General features: G+C 41.2%; 1 protein-coding gene across 6 annotated transcripts in view; it reads left to right on the plus strand.

The window, feature by feature from the left end:
- The window catches only part of LOC106048543 (protein unc-13 homolog B), a 212,313-nt gene that overhangs the window by 166,925 nt on the left and 24,707 nt on the right, over window positions 1-20,681 (plus strand). For all 6 annotated transcript variants that reach the window (XM_048053930.2, XM_066987693.1, XM_048053933.2 and 3 more), the window contains 6 exons: window positions 2,712-2,838; window positions 8,433-8,529; window positions 9,305-9,448; window positions 9,603-9,680; window positions 10,528-10,605; window positions 17,608-17,696. In XM_048053930.2, coding sequence (XP_047909887.1) covers window positions 2,712-2,838; window positions 8,433-8,529; window positions 9,305-9,448; window positions 9,603-9,680; window positions 10,528-10,605; window positions 17,608-17,696 — 613 coding nt within the window. The remainder of the gene's footprint in view (window positions 1-2,711; window positions 2,839-8,432; window positions 8,530-9,304; window positions 9,449-9,602; window positions 9,681-10,527; window positions 10,606-17,607; window positions 17,697-20,681) is intronic.

Consider the following 20,681-nt stretch of genomic DNA (forward strand, 5'->3'; position numbering starts at 1 on the left):
GCTGCTGGCTTCAGCGTAAGTGGCACGTAGGAAGGTGGTAGTTCCCTTGTTTTTGGGGGAGACTGACTTTTGGATGAAGCCACGCCTTCGTCATGGTGTGCAGCCAGCCTCTGCGTCAGACCTTCCCTCTGCAGGAGCAGTTCTTCCCCCATGCAGGAACAGACCTTGCACATATCAAAGTTAATGAAGTTTTAATTGTGCATTGATTTCCTCACCCTTGCAGAGGGAGTTAAGCGTGGATATGGTTATTGCTTTGCTTGTTTCCAGTTTTACATCTGCAGAGAGGACTTAGCATTTTCTATTGCAGTTGCTCTACAGGGAGATCAGCAGTTCAGACACCAAATTAGGGGCATACTTCCTTAGTGCTCAAAAAGAATGTTAGATTTTTTGAGGAGAAACATGAATGTACTTTCCTCAGCTTCCAATAAAAGCAAATTCACTGTGGAGAGTAATAGATCACAGTATGTGTGAAGTAGTAGCACATGTAAAACACTTTGTCAATTGAATCATCTTCCCTGGGGTTTATGCATCTCAGATATTGCATGTTTTAATTTCTTTTGAACAAAGGGTAGATTTATTTTTTCCCTTTTTCTTGGAGATTTTATCTGTATGGATCTGCTAAAAGTGAATCAGAAGAATTAGAAAGAAATCTGTGTTATGCTGTTAAAGGGGTTTGCAGTCGACTCACTGGAGTGTTCCATTGCTTCGGGAGTTGACAAGGCTCATAGAGTAATTATGCATGAGAAGTTCATTTTTTTTTTTGTATTTTCAGTTGGATAATTCATAATTTATTTGGCCTTTCTTCTTGTGCATATTACTGAAGCTTCAAAAGAAATGTGAAAGTTTTTTTTAATGTTTTGAAATAGCTGCAAGAATTCACATTTACATGAAAATATTGTAAGATAAGTTTGTCTGTCAGGTAGCTGTTTAGGAAGCTGTGACCATGATATATCATTAAAGCATGTGTTCTGATGATAAATGTCTTTAGCATGTATTGTTCACATATTCTTACCCACTTACTGGATACTTGCACCAAGGTACTAGATTAAAGCCATTAGAAGTTGAGAGACTTACACTTTTTAACATAGTTAGATCCTGTTTGCACATATTAGCAGTGATGTCCTTGAAGAGTTTTATTGGGTACCCACACAAAAAGCTGCCTGTAAGTACATGAGGGATGACATGGAGGAAGCCTGGGGGTGCTTTTGGGAAACTTAACAAGTAGGTTAAAAATGGGAATTGTGGGCTGATCAGGGGTGGGAGTCAACAGCTGAAAGATGGTAGTGTGGATATAGGCTGTGAAGGTCCTTGAGAGCAAAGATGCGGAGCATATGTTCTTTCCTGTGAGAGAGAAAGGAGAGTGGTAGTCCAAGCAGATGATTTCTGCAAAATGTAGGTCTGAATATGGCAAGTGCTTTAGCAGTGAAGGTATGAGCAAAAAAGGTTGCTTTGTGGAGGTATGTGCATTACCCAGTGAAGAACTGCATTGTCCAGACATAACCTGGGTACAAAGACAGCATGAACTGGCGAGAGGAAGAGGCTCAGCTCACCTAGGTATATATGGGTTGCTTCAGTGGACTGCATACAGGAAGACAGTAAGTATTAGCAAGGCACTTCTCTTTCAGAAGGGAACTGATGTAATTTCTCCAAACTGGGGTCAGAGAAGGCTCCAGCTTGTGTAGTTTCTCGTATGCTAAAGGCCCTAGCAGATGACTTGCTAACCCGCCATACACATAGTGATGATGTTTTTCATGCACAGTAATGTGCACGTGCAGGCAGTCCATGTGCTGCTTAAGAGTAAATAAAGTCTTCTGGGTCATGTAGACAGGATTCAAATGCGTTTGTTGCGGGAAGGTAACCTGTATGTGAAGTGTAAGGTAAAATTATGGTAACTACTTGAGACCAAGCTGGTGGTGAGAAGCTGTCTGTACAAGCTCTCAGTGGGATGTATGGAAATGAAATAACAAGCTATGGCCATACTGGGAGCTTTTTATGATACCAGAGAACAATTTGTTGCCCTATTTGGGATGTGAAATGGAATATATCTGGCTACGTGTTTCCTTTTTTGTGGCACAGGAAAGGAAAAGGCTATTCCTACAACTCTACTTGCATCATTGAGAATTTGGTTATAGGTAAAGCTGATATCGAAGTTGTTCCAGTGACCACTGATGTCAAATCTACTGTTTCTCAGTCTTCACATTGCAGGTTAAAGTTGGGCAGGGTGGGTGTTTCAGTGCTTTAGTGAAAATACTTGGAGAGAGGACTTGTGTAAAACTTCACAACTGGTCTAAACTTGCTTGTGATTGACATGTTCAAACTATAAAGAACTTGATTTTTTCTACTATTGTCTCTTAGGGAATGTGGTGTAATATATTTGTATTGCCTTTGTTTATATCCAAGAATGAACGGTTTCACTTTTCTGGATTTATTTACTGCAGTAGATGAAATCTGGACTGTCATATGTTAAATGGAAGGGCTGTAAAAGACTGCTCTTTTTATTTCCTTGACAACCAAAAAGTATTCAACAATTGGAAGTAAGATTTGGAACCACAAAAATGGACTCCAGAGCCCCACCTGTCAACCACTGAGAACCTCTGCTTACTGCCAAAATCCCGTGTTAATGCTGCTGACGTGCTTTATAAGGCTTTCCTCTGCCTGATGCATTGGTGGTTGGTAAATTCAGACCTAACTGATTTTTTCCTTCCTTGCAGAGCATGAGAAACACAGACTGTGTAAAAGTGCAGACTATATGAATTTACACTTCAAAGTGAAGTGGCTGTACAACGAATATGTTCGTGATCTGCCTGCCTTCAAGGGAAAAGTGCCTGAATATCCAGCGTGAGTGTGTTGTGTCTCCTGTAGTAAATCCTCACTATCCCTCTCCTTTGGGTTGTTTTGAGGGTATTCAGTTGGTTCTCCTGTGGCTGCCTTTATATAAATACAACATTTCTTTGCTGCTTATTCTCTACGTTTATGTGCATCTTTGTTCCCTGTGGTGTTCTGTGCCCCTGTACCTGACACAATTCAATCCCTTATTGTACAGTGTCATCCAAAGATCTCAAAATTTAGCAGTGGCATAGGCAGTCTTTTAAACCATGTATTTTTTGTGCTTGCAGTGTGGGCTTTGGTAGATTCTTGAACAGCAGAATTCTAGATGGGTGCTTATGTTCTTGTGTTAGTAAATATAACTGTATCTGTATGAATGTCTATGTATCTGTGTATGAACATGTCGTGCGTGCACACACACACCAGAGTTTGTAAGTAAAGATAATGTTTTTGGTTTCTGACAGGACCAGGTGAGTTAGTTAGAAATGTCAAATAAGCTCATGCTCTTAAGCTCTAAGCAATTGTTTGCAAATTTGCAAAAAAAAACCAAAAACAGTAGGTTTCAGACCTAAAGAAAATTTGAGCCTGAAAAGTTGTCTGATCAACCTGGTGAGAATACTGTAACCAAAGTCCTTCCCTGGCCTAAGGCAGAAGCAGATAGGTTGTTTCTGATCGGTGTTTGTCTAACTGGTTTTCAGAAGCTTGGTTGCTCCACATCACTGTTACGCCTCCACCGGGATTTGGGGGTTTAACACACTCGACCTTCTTCCCTTCTATATCTTCCTTGCTTCAGTTGGAGCTTATTATATCCTGTCCTACTAGCCTGGGCACGGAGAAGAAATTGTTCCTGTTTTACAAGAGGCTTCTGTTCTTCTCATGTCCCTTCCCAGTCTGTTGCCTGTTCCCATTTGTTCCTACCTTTCCTTCTAAGTAAGGTTTACTCACATCTCTCCAGCTGGTCTGTGTCTGGACATAAAACACCTAGACTTAGACATTGATATTTCATCTAGGCCTTGCCTTGCAGACAGTGCTCTGCTCTAGCACACTGGGATGATAACAGCTTCTTTCTTTCTTCAGTGATATTGTCAACCAGTGATGTTTCCAGTGGGTCACAAGCCAGCCCCCAGGCACCCTTGACAGTGTCCTACCTACCTGTTCTTGCCATCTAGCATATGTCTGTTTATTGCTGTCCAAATACAGCACTTTGCATTTGCCCCTCTTGGAAAAACATCTTGCTTGGACTGTGTTTCCAGTCTGACATTTTGAATACTCTTCCCGTCCTCCACTGCGCACAAGCCTTGTGTTATCTGCATGCTAATAAGAATTGAGACAGTTGGTGTAATTGCTCAGCTTGGACCATGGGCCTTGCTTAACAAATCAGGTCAGTGAGAGGCATTCATTCAGTGAATAGGGTGCAGGAGCGACAATCTCAGAAGCCTGGTTCTCTTTGTGCCTCTGAATCAGTACAGTGTTAGGCAAACCATTACATACTCTTAATCCCTTTTTGCTCCTGTGTAATCAGAATAATGATGTTCAGTTTCATTTTGCTGTCTTTTGCAAACTGTTCTGCTCTGCTGGCTTTTGTGTGTATGAGCACTGGAGCTCATGTACAGCCACTGGCTTTCCTTGTTACTTCACACTTACATCTTAGTACATCTCACTACATCTTAGTAAAATAGACACGTTATCAGGCACAAATGATGTTTATTTCAACCATGGCCTTCACCTATTTCTACATACGCCCTTCATATCAATTACAGCAACACTTTAATTTGCTTCGTCCAAATATTTTTGGTCTTCACAGACTCACAGAATGGCTGAGGTTGGAAGGGACCTCTGGGTCCATCTGGTCCAACCCCTGCTCAAGCAGGGACACCCAGAGCAGGTTGCCCAGGACCAGTCCAGGTGGCTTTTGAAGATCACCAAGGAAGGAGACTCCACAGCCTCTCTGGGCAAAATGTGCCAGTGCTCCATCACCTGCGCAACAAAAAAGGGCTTCCTTAAGCTTACTTAAACAGTCTTGAAACTTCCTTAAACAAAGGAGTCCGTGCATCAAGTTTGCCCATCAGTAAACTCAGATGAAAATAAATTGCCTCTGTCCAGAAAATAGGAGAGATGTTTATCTTATAAACAGGCAAGAGGCTATCCACAAACTTGCATTTCTTGTTGGAACTACGCAAAACCATATTTCTCATAGTCTTGGGATACGATTGAATAAGGTGAAGGCTCCAAAGTATTGAAGCTTTTATGTTCCCTTTATTTTCTGAAATTCAGCAGCAGTTTCTGAAAATGAAGTAGCAACACAGCTGAGAGTGGATCTTCAAAACTTCCTGTTTTTAGCTGCCAGATAAAAGCTGTAAAGCGTCAGTTTCTGTAAAAATTAAAAATAAAATCACTAGCCTTTTAGGTATGTAAAGAAGTGGGGAAAGCATTCTTGCCTTTGAATTCTGTTTTACTCTTCTGGCTCACTTTATTAAACAGTATTTTCTTCTCCAACTCTGCATGCCTGCCTACCTTCTTGCCTCTGTGCTTGCCAAAGCCCACTGAATTTTCATTGGGTACCCACATACATTAGCACAACAAATGAACAAGATTAATTCACCTGTGAAGCCTAATACCACAGGAGCCAGGCTCAAGGCCAAGCTGAAATTGGAGCCTTTTGTATTATGTTTCTATCGTGCAACCTACAGGCAAACTTTCATTTAGTCGCAAAGCACCTCTGCCTTTCCCTGCAGGCAGCAGTGAGGGGTTTTCTGTGCTAACATCGTTTGGAGATGTTGGCTGTGCCAACGCAAGCCATGCTGTGCTGACCCCTGCAAGCACAGAATGTCTCTGAAACAGCACCACAAGCCTCTGCCTTGTGTGCTGGTGTGTGACTCATTACAACGTTTGCTTCTAGATCAATAATTGAAGCAGACAAGAGGAAGATATGTGCCGTGTGACAACATTTTGAAGCTATTTCTGCATGAAATCAAATTACTTTTATTAGTTTCTGTGGTAGATTATTTTGAATATCATTTTGGATATGTTGCCCTCATAGTCCCCAAAGTCCCTCACTTGCTTAACAGCCTAAGAACAGTAAATAGTTTTTAATAGTAAAACACTGTAAGGGATGTTTGACCTAAGATAACTCGAGGTTTGTGTTACAGCTCAGAGCACATTTTTGTCCTGAATGTGCCCAGAGACTAGAAGTATTTATTAGTTGATGTATATCTTTTTGTGCTTTACTGCTAGCCAACAAATGACAAAGTTGAGGCTGGCTAGTTACAGATTTCCTAACCTGAGCTGAGTGATTCACTTTGCAGTTTAACATTCATATTAAACCTCTTTCTGGAGTTAATGATTTTTTTTTTTAAGTGTAAAAAACCACCCCAATGAACAGTACTTTTTCCTTACCATCTTTGTCTAGACAATTTGGTGAGACAGTAAAATACCTGTGCAATTCATGCAATTATATATCAACATATGGTAGCCATAAAAATGTGCAATGACTGTTTTCAACACTGAATGGCCATTTCTTATAGATTTGGTGCAATAACCAAGGATGAATGATAGGAAGTAGTTCTGCTTCTCAGAGCCAAAATTGTGGCTTCTGGCACAAACAAGTAATTTTCTGTACGTTGATCGATGATGTGTGAAGCAGCGACTTGCAGTCTCAGAGCTCTGAAAGAGGTGGAAGATGGGTTGTTGCTTCCTTGTAAACTGCCCGAGTTCTTTTTTAAGGATTAATCTGTAGTTTCAAAATATACTGTTGTAATTAAAAGTGAAATGTAGAAAGTGCAAGAGAATTGCAGCAAAATTCCAAATATACTGATTTTTAGAAGCTTGAACTTCCATTTAAATGGAAGTTTTCAAGAACATGGGAAGTGCATATGTCAATGACAGTGTTCCACTTTCACTGTCTACAATAAATAAGTCTGCACGGACAGGTTGCTGTTGGCATTTAACACTGTCTGTTACAGTTTCCAATATTAGCATTGATGTGCTTTATATTTCAAAGTGTAGAGAGCATTTAAGGCTATCTAGTATGCTCTGTCTGTGAATTTGCTCTTGATCTCCCTCTCATGTCTGGCACATGCTTTCATGTTCTTTGGAAACTCAGCCCATAATTATCACAATCTGCATGAACACAGCTGCTTGTTAAGAGGAGGTTATTTTCTGTGAAGCTCATATAAAAACCGTTTGTGTGGACTGAAATCGCGCATGGGCATTTTTTCCCTTATTTGTGAATGCTGTTTAGTAATATTTGAAATTAAGATTTGCTTCAGCTGTAGTTGCACACATCGAATCCTAGACAGACATTTAAATAAAGTCATAGGTGTTATGTTGTTGCTTAAACATGGACAGGAAAATAACATCTCACTTGTGCTACGTGGTTATGTCCCACAGAGCAGAGAACAGAGGCATGACCAGCTCTAAGATCCCATTGCTGAAGCTACTTCTCACCTTGCCTGTTTATTTTAGCCAAGGTGGAATTGCATAGAAGCCTTTTGTTCAGTGTACATTGTACTTCCAGATGCCATTTCATTTAAGGCATCTCCCTAAGACACAGCAGTGGCTGTTTCTTGAAATGTGGTCTACCATTTAGCTTATCCTCCCAAGTAAGGAGAGGGAGGAGAGACAAACTTTGCTGTCCTACTTCCAGAACTTGCATGCTTTGAGGACTCTACGCTGCTCCAAGGCTGTTGGTCTAGCACTTTTAGCATGAACTAAGTTTGTACTTCTTTAAAATAAAAACAGCAAAAAGCTGCTTACAGGGCTGGCTGGCTTCCTGCAAAAGACCTGGAGGATGTGATGTGCTATCACCTGAAGATAATCTTAAACATTCTCACAGTGCAGTCAGCAGGCCAAGGAAATGGGAGGGTGCTCTAGAGAAGGAGTGGGGAGGGGGAGAGCAGCACTAAGGTGGAGAAAACTTCTCCCTTGTGGCAGCCCAGAAGTATGTCTGTATCTAGGGATAAAATAGCTGAAGGGCCCTGGAAGACAGACTCTTTTCCTCTCTTTATAGTCCTTCACATATCTCCTGTGAAAGATGGCAGACCTGAATGGGCAGCAGGACAGTGTGCTGTCTCTTTTGGCACACACAGACAGGGGGCATAGAGATCTCCCTTGTCCTGTCTGGCACCTGGGTGAAAGGGAAAAAATACAATAGAAGTACTATGAGGTGATGAAATGTTAAAGGAGGAACTAAGGGGGAAGATGAAGGGAAGGTAGCAAGAAAGAAGGAAGGGGAGAAAGGCAAAAACAGCACAGGACAAGTATTCTGCAGAGGCTGGGTTATCTTTCTGCTGGTCCAGCCCAAGTGATGGTACAGGCCCTGCTCATGGGTAGTTTGTGTGCAGATCTGTGGGGGAACTTTGGCTGTACACATAGATAACAGTATTCAGACAACTAGCAGCAGCAAGCTTTCACAAGGTTTGCTGAAACAGCACTGCTGTGTGACAGTAACATTGGAGGATGAGGAAGGGCAAATGTTATTCTGAGGGCATTTAGTTTACCTAAACATCTGCTGGGTGCTGCAGGGATGGGCCTGTCGCTGGGGTGAGGTCTGTTTGGAAAGCTGTGTTTCTTGCTGTAACTTTCTGTCTTTCCTGTTCCTCATACAGGTGGTTTGAGCAGTTTGTGATGCAGTGGCTGGATGAAAATGAAGATGTTTCTTTAGAATTCCTGCATGGTGCTCTGGAGAGAGATAAAAAAGATGGGGTATGTAGGTGTCTCTGAGTGGAGGACTTCGTGCTGCGTGCTTCAGTGCCCAGAACCAAATAGCAACACAGTAAATTCAGCTGTCACACAAATGGATGACACAGCCCTTTTTGCATGCTGAACATTTGGGAACACTTGTTTATTTTAGGACGTTCCTATATGGGTTAGAGTGTTGTTGTGTAAGGTGCATATCATTTATGTATGTCTGTTCTGTTCTGCTGCTGTTAATTTGTCAACCATTGGCTTGGTGTTCTCTCTTCTCCATGTGTTTGTGAGATATGCAATGGAAATGTAAGGCACTTTGCATGTACTTAGCCATGCAGTGAGAATGTGACCTTAATCCTTAGATAGAGTAATCTTATTCTTAGTTTGCTGAGTGTTCCCAATGGAAAGTAAGAGCCTTCCAGTTTTAGTGACTGTTGGCACTGTAGACTGTGATGTTAATAATATAAGCATTCTCTTTAATGTCTCAATTTTAAGACAGTCTTAAAAAGTTCTTCATTCCCTTTCCTTGTTAACTGACAGGCAAGCCAGGTATCTCAATAATGTTTCCAGCATCATGCTACATTTCCCTAATGCTTGTCATGTTGTAGTTGGTGAAGGATGGTGAACTGTAGCCGCAACAGAGTTGGCTATTTAGTTCCTTCGGAGAGCTTTTGCCTAATTCTGAGGAAGGAGTGGGTTTTGGTATAGTTGTCTAGATGACTGAGACCTGCATGAAAGGTGTGCATTTCAGATCTTCCCATTTGAGAATGACTCTGTACTTCTGTTTTAGTTCCAGCAAACATCCGAGCATGCTCTGTTCTCTTGCTCAGTGGTGGATGTCTTCACCCAACTCAATCAGAGCTTTGAGATCATTAAGAAGCTGGAGTGCCCAGATCCTGTCATTGTTGCTCATTATAACAGGAGGTTTGCTAAGGTAATACCCTCATCATCCAGCTGTTTGTCTGCATGTAGTGGAATGCAAAACAGTATGATGTTTAGAACTGTGGTCTTTGGCTTTGGTGTTATTTCCTGGAGATTTTCTGTTTTGCTAGAGGACAAGTAACAGTACTCACATGTTGTCTTTGCAGACTATTGGGAAAGTGCTGATGCAGTATGCTGACATCCTCTCCAAGAGCTTCCAGTCCTACTGTTCCAAGGAGAAACTGGTGAGTCCAGCTGAATTTCACTTTCATTCTGGGGATTCACATAATTATCACAATTAAAAAAATAAAAGAAAAAAAGGTTACTTTTCTTGCATCGTACCTGACTGTGTTTACAGTGTAAATATTTTCAGTATTGATTTTTATCATCATTTCTAGGCATTTGTGGATTGAGTTCTGGCTTGGCCATAAAATAAAACTAGGTTGTGAAGGTGATTTGCAGGGCTTGGAGGCTGTCAGGTCCAAATGAAATTAACTTCTTGTCTGGGTCATACATCACAGAGGTGATTTAGGAAGAAAAGGGGGGGGAGAAAAAGGCACAAGGACACGGGTTGCCCTCTAGGTCTGTTACACAGCAGCACTCTTGGTTTACTGATGTATCCATGAAATTATCTTACTGTTTAATCCTAAAATAAGTAAAATGCAGGATATTAAATTTTAAAATGGTCTGAATTTTTGGGTAGACCTGTGTGGTACCAGGAGTTGGACTCAATGATCCTTATGGGTCCCTTCCAACTTGGGATATTCTATGATTCTACGAAAAAAAGTTTGTGGTAAAACTGTGGAGAAGGGTACAATTGTGAAGAGCTCCCTGATCTGGTGGTTTTTTTTGTTTCTTTTTGTTTTTTTTTTTTTCTGGAACTGGCCATCTGATTTCAAGCTGGAAAAAGGAGGGCTTAATTTTTTTTAGGTTTGAGTGCTGAAATTTTTGCTTGCCCTACCTCCTGTTTGACTCTGAGAATCTGTGAGATCTGGTGGTACTTGAGGGAGGGTGTTGAGACACAGACTGTACCACCCATGAAAATGTGTTGCCATCCTGAGCAGTAACAGGCACCTGCTTTTGTCCCGTCAGCCCTGCATCCTGATGAATAACATCCAGCAACTGAGAGTGCAGCTAGAGAAGATGTTTGAAGCTATGGGTGGTAAAGAGGTAAGAGCGCTCAGAGACCGAGCATTACTCATTCCTACTGCACTGTTAGTAGCTAATTTGCGTCATACCCGTACTTGCAGGCTGTAGTCACAGGGAGAGCCCTGTGACACTTGGCACTTACACAGGCGTGAGGGGGCAGCCATGTCTGAAGACTTTTCAACTAAATTTATCACAAGATGCAGGAGCATGTGTTTCGAAGTAAGGAATAGTATAGAGGAGGGAAAAAAAAAGGATATGTACTGTGCTCATGTGGGCTGGATGTAGGCACGGCTGGTGGTTTCTCAATTCTGAAGGAAGACGCACAGGTCTGAGAACTGTTGACATTAAGACCTTTTACATGGCATATAAAAGTGGGACAGTGCCTTTTGCATTAAATGTCCAATATCTAATATATTGCAGACATGCAAATATATGAGCTCTACTCACGCTTTGCTGGATACTTGGATGTGTCCATGAATACAGATACAGTTCTTAGTTTTTGTTCTTTGTTCTGAGATAGCCATTTTTACAGAAATAAGGATTTTCTCCCCCAAGTCACTGTTTCTGTTTTGATATAATCTGTGTATTTTTTTTTCTTTTTCATTGCTTTTCAAGACTCAGGAAGATGGAGAAAAGGCTGCTGATACTGATGTTAGGAAAAATTAGTTTTCTAAGACTAAGTGCATTTTCTTTTGTTGTGTTGTGGTAGAACCTGTGCTATGATCTGTATGCCAAGAGAAAAATCCACTTTGATGGGCAGTTTAGTTTTTGTTTGTACAGCTGTTACAAATCTTTCTTGTGCTTAGTGGCAGAATTCTATGAAGTGGCAAAATAAAGATCTACCCCATGATGCAAAGGAAACTGCAAGGTTCTCAACAATCCTAATTTCTTAGCATTACATCAAGAAATAAAATGTTATGCTCCCAACTGTAATAGCAGTGGTAGATAAAGGCTTTTTTCTTTGTCCCAGGAAAAAATAAATTTGTGATTTCATGTTTATGAAGTGGTTTATAAAGTGCACTTAATTTCCCTTAAGAAATCAATTTGCTACTTTTTTCTATAGTGCTGGCTATTAAGTAGGGTTTCCTTATAATTCAGATTGAAAATACCACCCGATACTCTGTCAAATAGTATCTGTGTGGGGGAGAGGGTAGTATTTAATGAGACTGTTGGCTTCTGTTCCTAGCCTAAACCTCTTCTCTGCATTCTGCCGTTTAAAAACTTCCTCGTGAGGTAGGTAAGGTGAAACAGAGGAATCAGAGCGGAAAAAAAAAAAGGTGTGTAGGGGGGAGAGGAATACAGACTGTGAGCAGTAAAACACGTAGGAAGAAACTTGGCAAATGTGCTAGGAAGCTGTTTTTTGGAAAGAATTTTTCTTTTCAAATGCTGCTTGTCCACTTCATTAGGCTGCCACTGATCACCAGAAATAAATTGTGTTGTGTTAGATGCCTGAATTGTTTGCTCTTCCCAGGGGTTTTACTCTTGGAGACTAAGTAGTACTTTGCTTCTTGACTTAAAATCTGCCAGATCCTTTGTTTTGCTAGAGTAAACAAGGTCTCCCTAGTTTGAGTAGTCCTTTTGCTGATGCAGATTGATCCTGTCCTAGTGAGTGTCAACTGGTGAGACAACTGCTTCGAAAATGGAATGCTTAAAAAATGCACTGCTGGAAATGCATCTGAGTTACATCTTTTCCTTCAAGAGGGGCAGTTTACTTTCTGTGACAGATTTGATATTTATCTATATATCACACAGCTTGTGCAAATATAAACATTGTCCTCTTGACTGCTCGAACCGAAAAGGAACTGCTTCCTTGGGGGATTAAGAAAATAGCGTAATGTTATGCCCTGGTTGTCTTGAATTGTTCACCTTTTTGTGTTCTCAGAGGTGTTGTTGAGAAGTAGGTACCAAATATTCTGTTGTTCCTACAAACGGGTATGTGAGATGTAGTGTGGGAAGCCAAAACTTGGGGATTGCTGTCAGTTATTGCTGCTTGTGGCTTCATCTGCTTCTGATTCACAGATACATCTTCTACAGGACACTAGCACTGCACACCTTTGGAAAGCTTTTAAATACCTCTGCTACCTAGGGGCTTTTGGCCAGTGAATCCAAAATACTCTCATTTTCTTGCTTCTACAGCGAGGGCTCACCCACAGTCACCCTGCAGTGTAATGTTGTAACACGAAACAGAAGTGCTTGCCCAATACTATTTTCAGGTAGTTTGGCTCCTAGATATAGTGATATAGTGCCTTCCTTCTGCGCCCCAAATGAGGAGCGTTACTTCTGCCCCACTCCCCTCATTCTTTTTTAAGCTGTAGTATGCACAAGGTAAAAAAAAAAAAATAAAAAAAAATTATACAGTATATCTGGGTTTAATGTGTGACGTCTTGTGGTCCATGAACATTACTAGTCAGAAAGGTCAGGACATCAGGGCCCTAGCGCTCTGCAGAGTGATTCTCTTGGCTCTGTACTTGAGATCCCAAGGAGTATATACCTTTATTTTTAGTTCATAGGAAGAAACAGATGACTTTTAGGATTTATAATTAATACTTTCATTTCCTATCTGACATATGTTGATCTCACAGGATCAAAACAGCTTCAGTGTGGCTCAGAAGCATTCTCATATGTTCCTGAAGCTGGTTTTGGAAAGGCAGAATCTATGGAGCGATAATTGGCTTTAAAAGCATAACGGGCAGCGGAGTCGGGGATGAGTGCTGGACAGAATCTGGGTTGGTTTTTGCTAAAATGGGCTATATAGATTAATCGCTATTATTTGCTTGACCGTGGTCCCATTTATTTATTCATATATTACTTACTGAAATCTAATGTCGCCTGCATTTTCTACCCACCTTTGCAGTTTTCCTGCGGACTTGTATGCTCTGTGTGCTGTCCCTGACACCAGAATAAGCCTTTCTCATTTTGCTTGTGAGAAACTGCTTGCTGTAGCCCATTATTTTGCTCAGTTTTTTTGAGAGTTATGAACTCATAACAGTGAAATTAAAAGCAGTTGTGCGGTGGAAGCCTAGTTTAAAAACATTTCTGCACTTTTTTGCCTTGAAGTCAAGGGTACAGGGTGAATATTGGAGAGAAGCGCTGCCTAGGGAACCCAGAGAATTAGCTACTGAGTAGTGGCAGATTGTCATCATACAATTTTCGTGCCTTCAGTTACAAGCTAAGCTGTACAATTAATGCTTTGGGAAACTCTCTTCTTATGCTTAGCCAGGGTTAGCCCACATTTTAAATCCAAAGTTAGCTAACTGAATAATAAATTACAGGAGAACTTAAAAACAGCCAAGACTTGATAAGAATGTTCTCAAAGGATTTGTGGCATCTGCTGATTGCTCCTCATTAGCCTCACATATGCCATAGCTAAGGCCACTCTAGTGTTTGAAAAGCTTGCCTGGATTCAGCTCTCCAGGTTTCTTACTCTTGAGCACTGCAGGAAGGTGGAAAGATAAATGAAAATTTGGTGCAGCAAGTCCCCTTAGTATAGTCTGAGCTCACTGCCCTACAGTTACCTCTGCAGAAAGGAGCTCCCACTTGCTGGTTAGAGAGGCAGAACAAGAAACAGCAACCTCAAACAGAAGCCAGATGAACCCAATAACTTGCATAAAGCTTCTCTGTTTTTTACAAGAGCATGGGGCAAGGTTCTCTGGTTGTTGATATCAGCAACCTGATGATTCACAGGTTCTCTGACTTTAAGATGTGAATTAATTAACTTCTTGAACCTTCTGGAATGAGAGAGATGTGTTTCTCCAGCTACTTAAGAGCCTTCCAATTCAGGTTGCTCATGTTTCATCACTGTGTAGAAACCAAGAAAGAACAAATGACATCTCTTGGAGAACCTGGAAACCCATCACAGCAAATTCTGAGGCTCATGGGTTCCATTTCATCCATGAGATGAGGATCAGCCTAAAATGAAGTTCATAACAGTGTAAATGCCGCATTTCAAACTAGCAGAGAACATGATGTTCCAGCTTTGAATGTGCTTGGATGAGACTTTGAGGCCCAGTTTCTGTGAAGTACCAAGTCCCAAATTGTCACAGGAAACCAAAAGGCCCTGCTTTGTTCCTTGAAAAGTAGATATAATTACTGCTTCCCTGTTTTATGTGCACCTCAGTCTTCTGTACCATACATTTAGTCTCAAACACAGAATTATGTAAGTGTCAGCCTTTATTTCCACTGGAATTGGAACATTTACTCAAATATCAGAAGCCACCTCACTGTCGGTGTTGTCCCGTGCTTCGCACAGGGAACTTTTCATTAGTTTTCTTCCTCTGAATCATCTCCAATACACCCACGGAATGGAGATCATAAGCCTGCTGAGCTCTAGCACCCAATGAGAACGGTCTGGCCATGACGCATGTCAGTGACCCAGCTGCATAATACTGCTTTATGCTACCTGTCAGCTTTATCATGCAGTCCAAGTAGCATTTCCTGCTATCAGTGGTAGCTGATAGACTAGGAATTCATTGGCTAAGCAGCAAAATAGACACTGTTTCATTTAAGCGCTGTTATCAGTGCTTCACCATATTGGCAAAGAACAGCTTGAAGTCATACAGGGTGTTACAGGGACTCTGTAATTTATGTATGTGAGATAGTGATACACACCTACTTGCCCCTTCGTAGTGGACTTAAATCATGCTCAGTTAATTCTCTGCGGTTTGCTTTCATGTCAAAGCATGTTAATACCTAAGCATTAGCAATCAGGAGCATACTTTGCAGTTCCTTTCTCCTTTTGTGGTAGCAGTTGCTCAGAAGAAAACAACCATTCTAGAATGGCAGAGAACTTGGTGATTACTGAACCAGAATGTTTACCAGCAGGACTTTGCTTCATGAGGGTAAGGCTGGGCACGTTGAAGTTAAACCTGTGCGACTGTCTTGCCAGTTGCACTCAGAGAGCTATGGGTTGATGTGCTGGAGGAGGGACAGCTCCTAGCCACAGATGATGGGGCTCATCCTCTTGGCAAAGCATTGCTCCAGCTGTCCCTTCTTGCAGTCCCAGCCCTGGCAATCAGCCTTTCTTCTGTTCCCAAGAAGATGAGATTGCAATCAACAAGTATAATAGCAAGGAGAAGCTATGGTTGATGAGCTGTCCACATCACCTCATGGTAGAACAAGTCATTAATTGCATGGTTCATGAACCAGAGCGATCAGCTGTTGCTTCTGACCTCAGACATCCAAACCTTGTTACACATGCCTCTGGTAGCTTATAAAGAAGCAAACAGAGAGGAATAGGTGTCTCATGCCAGTTTCTTTTTGTTGTTGTTGTTTTGTTCCATTTTGTTCTGTTTTCTCTTCAACTGGAAAAGCAGTTCCTTGAAATGTTTGGATGGATCCTGAACTGGTTCTGTCTCAAACCTACCAGAAATGACCAAAACCAGAAGACTGTTCAACACTTTTAATTACAGATAGCGAACCAGGCAACTTGTGACTCATACTTTCACATAGTACGAGAAGGGAAGGAAAATGTAAGGGCAAGACAAACCACCACCAACAGATGCTGTTTTTGTTTTTTGTTACCTACAAGTTTGGCTAGAAAGACTGCTGATTGGCATTATGTTAGCTTTACTCTGTTTTTGTAGTGAGTTCTAAAGGTAATAGGAATATGAATTCACTTTAATAAAGGAAAAATAGCTGCAGCTAGCAATGCCCAAAGTTATAAGGCTTAACTAATAATTGTTTGCTTATTTTCCCCCTATTCTTTAAATGATCCAGGAGTTTCATTAGCACAGTTTCATGTGCCTAATAGCAAGTCAGTTTTCCACACTAGCTTCCAAAGGAAAGTGAACGGATCAAATTCCAAATCCCTTTAAGTCTCAGCTTTCTCTAACAGATGGTGAGGAATGTAAAGAGGTCTTCAGCGCTGAGTACAGTAGCGGGTGCTCCTGTCATGGTCAAATCCTGTATAGGTGTATGTGTAGACAAAATGTAAAAATCTGAACTGTTTGTTAACCATCTAGCCCATTACATTGGTAAATAGGTACTCTGCCTTAGAGGTAAGGCTGAAATTCTGAATGCCAAATGCAAACATTTCTGGAAGGTTTTTGTTTTACAAGAAGCTTGCCTACAAAGAAACATGTCTTCCAAGTTACTTTTTCAAAGAAAACGATCCCTAAGCATTCAACACGTGGTGTTATGTGTACACAGAGGTGGGTTCCTCACAATTGACTCCTTTGAGGCTGGAATGATGGCTACAATGGGAACGAAGGGCACTGCTGAATGCAAAAACAGATGGCTTTGGGCTGCTAATACTGGAGCAAGCACTTTTCTTACAGCATATACCAACATGTCAGCTGCATCCATTTAGTGCTTGGGGCACTTTTTAATTTTTTCTTGTCAAGTCTTCTCTGAATAGGTGCATTGAAAAAGCTGTGCAGATCAGTGTGAGAATAGAGCTGTTTGTGCTCAATACTCAAAGCTGAGACGATGCTTTCCAAAAGTGATCAGTGCACAACAGTTCTTGCTGTTATATTGTGTACACGTTTTCAGAATAGCTGGGGTCCAGTCTTCTGAGAGCAGTGGCTGGGTCAATCATACTTTTGAATACTGACAGCAGGGTAAAAGGTGAAATAGCATCTTTCAAGACCATGCACAGAGAAGTGCAAAAGTAAATAACATCCAGTCTAAAAAGTCAGTCATATCTCCGTCTAGACTTAGCAATGAAATGACCCATGAGCCCAAGGTAACACACAGTATTTGCTAATTTCTCAGCCTGCTTATGCTGTTGGCCATGGGGAGTTCACATTCACTTTCCTTCTTAACTCTGCAAATATCAGTAAGAGGACTGTGAGGGTATTGGAGCCTGGGGCAACCCCTTGGTGCTGTTTGGGCAAATATCTTTTGATGATTTCACAGCTTCTGTAACAGCAGGAGACAGTGGTGGAGAGGATCCCAGCTGACAAAGTCCATTGTTGATGGTTCACCTGCTCTTTTTAAGAGTGGCCTCAACAGTGAACAAGAGCAGTGTGAAGGAGACCAGACTGCCCTCTGGGTTCAAGCTAAGTGCTCTTCTTTCATCCACAGTTGGATGCAGAAGCAAGTGACCATCTCAAAGAGCTGCAGGTGAAGTTGAACAATGTTCTGGATGAGCTGAGCGCAGTGTTTGGTAACAGGTGAGTATAATGAGGTCCCTGTTTTTGAAGCATTCCTTTCTTTTGTCTAGTCTCATTCAGTCAGATCAAAAAGAGAAAAGAAACTTGTAACAACTGCATTGCATTTTTCTTTTTGTCCTAAATTCATGGTCTTTCAAATACTGAGACCATATAAAGAAGTGAGGAATGTTTTTAGAAGTCTCTCTTTTCTGTATTGCTCTGCTTAGAAATGTAACAGGGAGATCCCTCAACTGTAAAATGTATTTGAATTACATGGAATTATTTTTTTTCCTGTAAGTAGCGCTTATCAGTAACAGAATTGCCTGCTCCTTTATTGCTTGGAAAGCAGTTTCCAGCTTAGCGTTTATGAAGTAACGTTTGTGTTTAAATGTTCTACTCTAAATGTATGAAACAGTTGACTGATTTCTGATTGTTAAATGAGTATTGGAATACAAAGGAAATGGGTTTAGAATTTGAGATTGACTTGTTCTGATGTTGCAGTGGATCGCGTTTTCTAGTGTTGTGAGGGAGGAGCTCTTTAAACAATTGCCAGTCACAGATGGCAATTAAATTTTATTTTCAATCATGATAAAATTTACCTGAGTATAAAAATGTGCTTGACTTTATGGTTCACTACAAAATTATTATAAAAGATGTTAATTAAACAAAATCTAGAAATACAGGGTTCCAAACTGATCTCCAAAACCAACCACTTCTCATGATAAACCCCATTCATTTCATGTTGTGCTTTATAACAAGATTAATGCAGGCATGTAGTTGAAGCATGGGTGAGGAGAATAAAGCAAATTGTACCAACTTGGCCTCTTACAGTGCACAGATTTGCAGTACTTAAGACCAAAAATCCTGGTGGGATTTGTCATCATTTATCTGGATTTCAGCACACAGAGCTAGTGGGGAGTTCCCATTGCCAGTGGATGGTATAGCAAGAAATGGAGAAATTCCAACTGTAACTGAGCTGAATTGATAAAATTCATAATTAGATGGGGAATAAGTGAGAAATCATAATTAGGGAGTGAGTTTTATCTGAAACCTGTCTCCGTGGTGTCACTGCTACAAGACAATTAGGATACAATCTTGACATTTGCAAGTATGATTTAAAGAGATTATTCAGTATTGGCATACATACCAGGGAGCATTTCAGAGAAATGCGCCAGTGAGAGATCTAACCAGTCAGACAGCTCAGATGCTTTGCTTATTCCTTAACAGTAATAGGGGATGGAAAGCAGAGCTGCAGTTTACTGTATAAGCTGTATATATGATCTTCTGAAGGATGTAAATGTGGGAGGTAAGACAGATATCCACAATATTCCGTACAGAGTCTGTAAACAGTGCTCCTACAACACTGTGCACACCTGACACTGCAGATCTTACTCTGTTTCATCTGTGAGATAATTGCATCAGCTGGGAAAAAACAGCGCGTATCTGGAGAGCCTTACAACCTTTGTGCTGAGAGGCTTGTGTTTGGACACAGAAGCATTTTCTTCTTTAAAGGATTTCAGCAGAGACAGGGAAACTTGAATGGCTTTATGCTTCATGCAAGGCTAGCTGGTGTTTTGTTCTTGGAGGCTGTAGGAGTGAAGGAAGGAATTTCCTGCAGGAGTTGTGGAGCAAGGTGCCCTGTTCGTCAGCATAAGCGAGGCTGTCTTTTAACTTGCTGCTGCCAAGAGCACCTGTCAAGCTGTACGTCTACATTAGCCTCGCTTTTAGGTGACCCTGTTGCCACAGTAACTGATTTACCATTTTTCATAATTGGTGACAATTTTATCTTGCATTAATTTTAACCTTTGAAGATAATATTATCTTTTATCCCCTGGCTGGGTGTTTACAGCGTCTTGAAGCAGGGTCCCAAAACTGATGCAGTATTTGGAAGAACTGTGGGGTGAGATTAGCCTGTAGCAGAATAGGGACTGTCAGCAGTACAGGAGATTGCTGGTACTATTTTCCTTGTGGCTTATGTCTTTGGTTAAGCTGCTGTTGTTGTAGCCACAACTGATTGTTGCAAACTCCTCTCTGCTAGAAATGGGGAAAGTGGAAACGGAGGCTGCATGCAGAGAACCCTCCATTGTCTGTCTGGAATTGCTCTGGTGAGATGCAGGTTAGAAGTGAACCAGAGAGACTATGAGGCTAGAGGTGGCACTGCAGGAAAGGGAAGATGTGATGGGGTGGGAAAGGAAGGTGGGAGCCATAGGAGAGGAGGAGCTGTGTGCTGGGACCCAGTACGTGGATGTCCTAGTGACTCAAGCAAAAGTCTATGCCTGTTACACAGATACAAAGCTGGTTTCCAAACCTGTGTCCCTGCTCTTAAATCTTTACCTGAGCTACTAGCACTGGTTTCTCTTCCTGGTTTCAAACTTATGTGCTGTTAGTGGATAGCTAAATGTCACTTGTAAAGCCTATTTTTAGTAATTGTTCTTTTAAATGTCAAAGCATTTCCATTTATTCGCTGAATTTGATATGTTGACAATTCCGCTGTGCTATTCATCATATTTAACCATTGTATTATTTCATTTTGAACCTCTTCTTAGCAGTAAAAGATGGAAAGGTGACTGTGCGTTAATGGCTTGCATGCCACTTGCATGTCAATGAGCACAGTGTGCTCATTGCATAGCTGAGCCCCACATCCGTATTTGACATTTCAGTATAGCATGGAGTGTATGGCAGTGGACTGGTTTCAGTCAGTTCCTGCTTTCACACCGTTTCTGTGATCTTCAAGACTTGGCTTATGATGGGTCATAACCAGATTGTTGCTGATTGACTCTTAGGTGCTCAGAGTTGTGTGCGTGCTGGGCCATCACTCCATACTATATCCCAATCTTTGTGGTGTAACACCCTATACGGAAAGCAAAACCACATCAGAGTGGCTTCAGCTAAGAATAATGGAATTTCTCAAAATCTGGAAAGGATCATTTCTTTTTGCAAGCTGAACGAACAAATTACTCTCAAGTGTGATGTATCTTTTGTTCAGAGGTGGTAAGCTGTCTGTGA

This window comes from Anser cygnoides, chromosome Z (assembly GCF_040182565.1).
Source record: "Anser cygnoides isolate HZ-2024a breed goose chromosome Z, Taihu_goose_T2T_genome, whole genome shotgun sequence".
Classification (NCBI taxonomy): domain Eukaryota; kingdom Metazoa; phylum Chordata; class Aves; order Anseriformes; family Anatidae; genus Anser; species Anser cygnoides.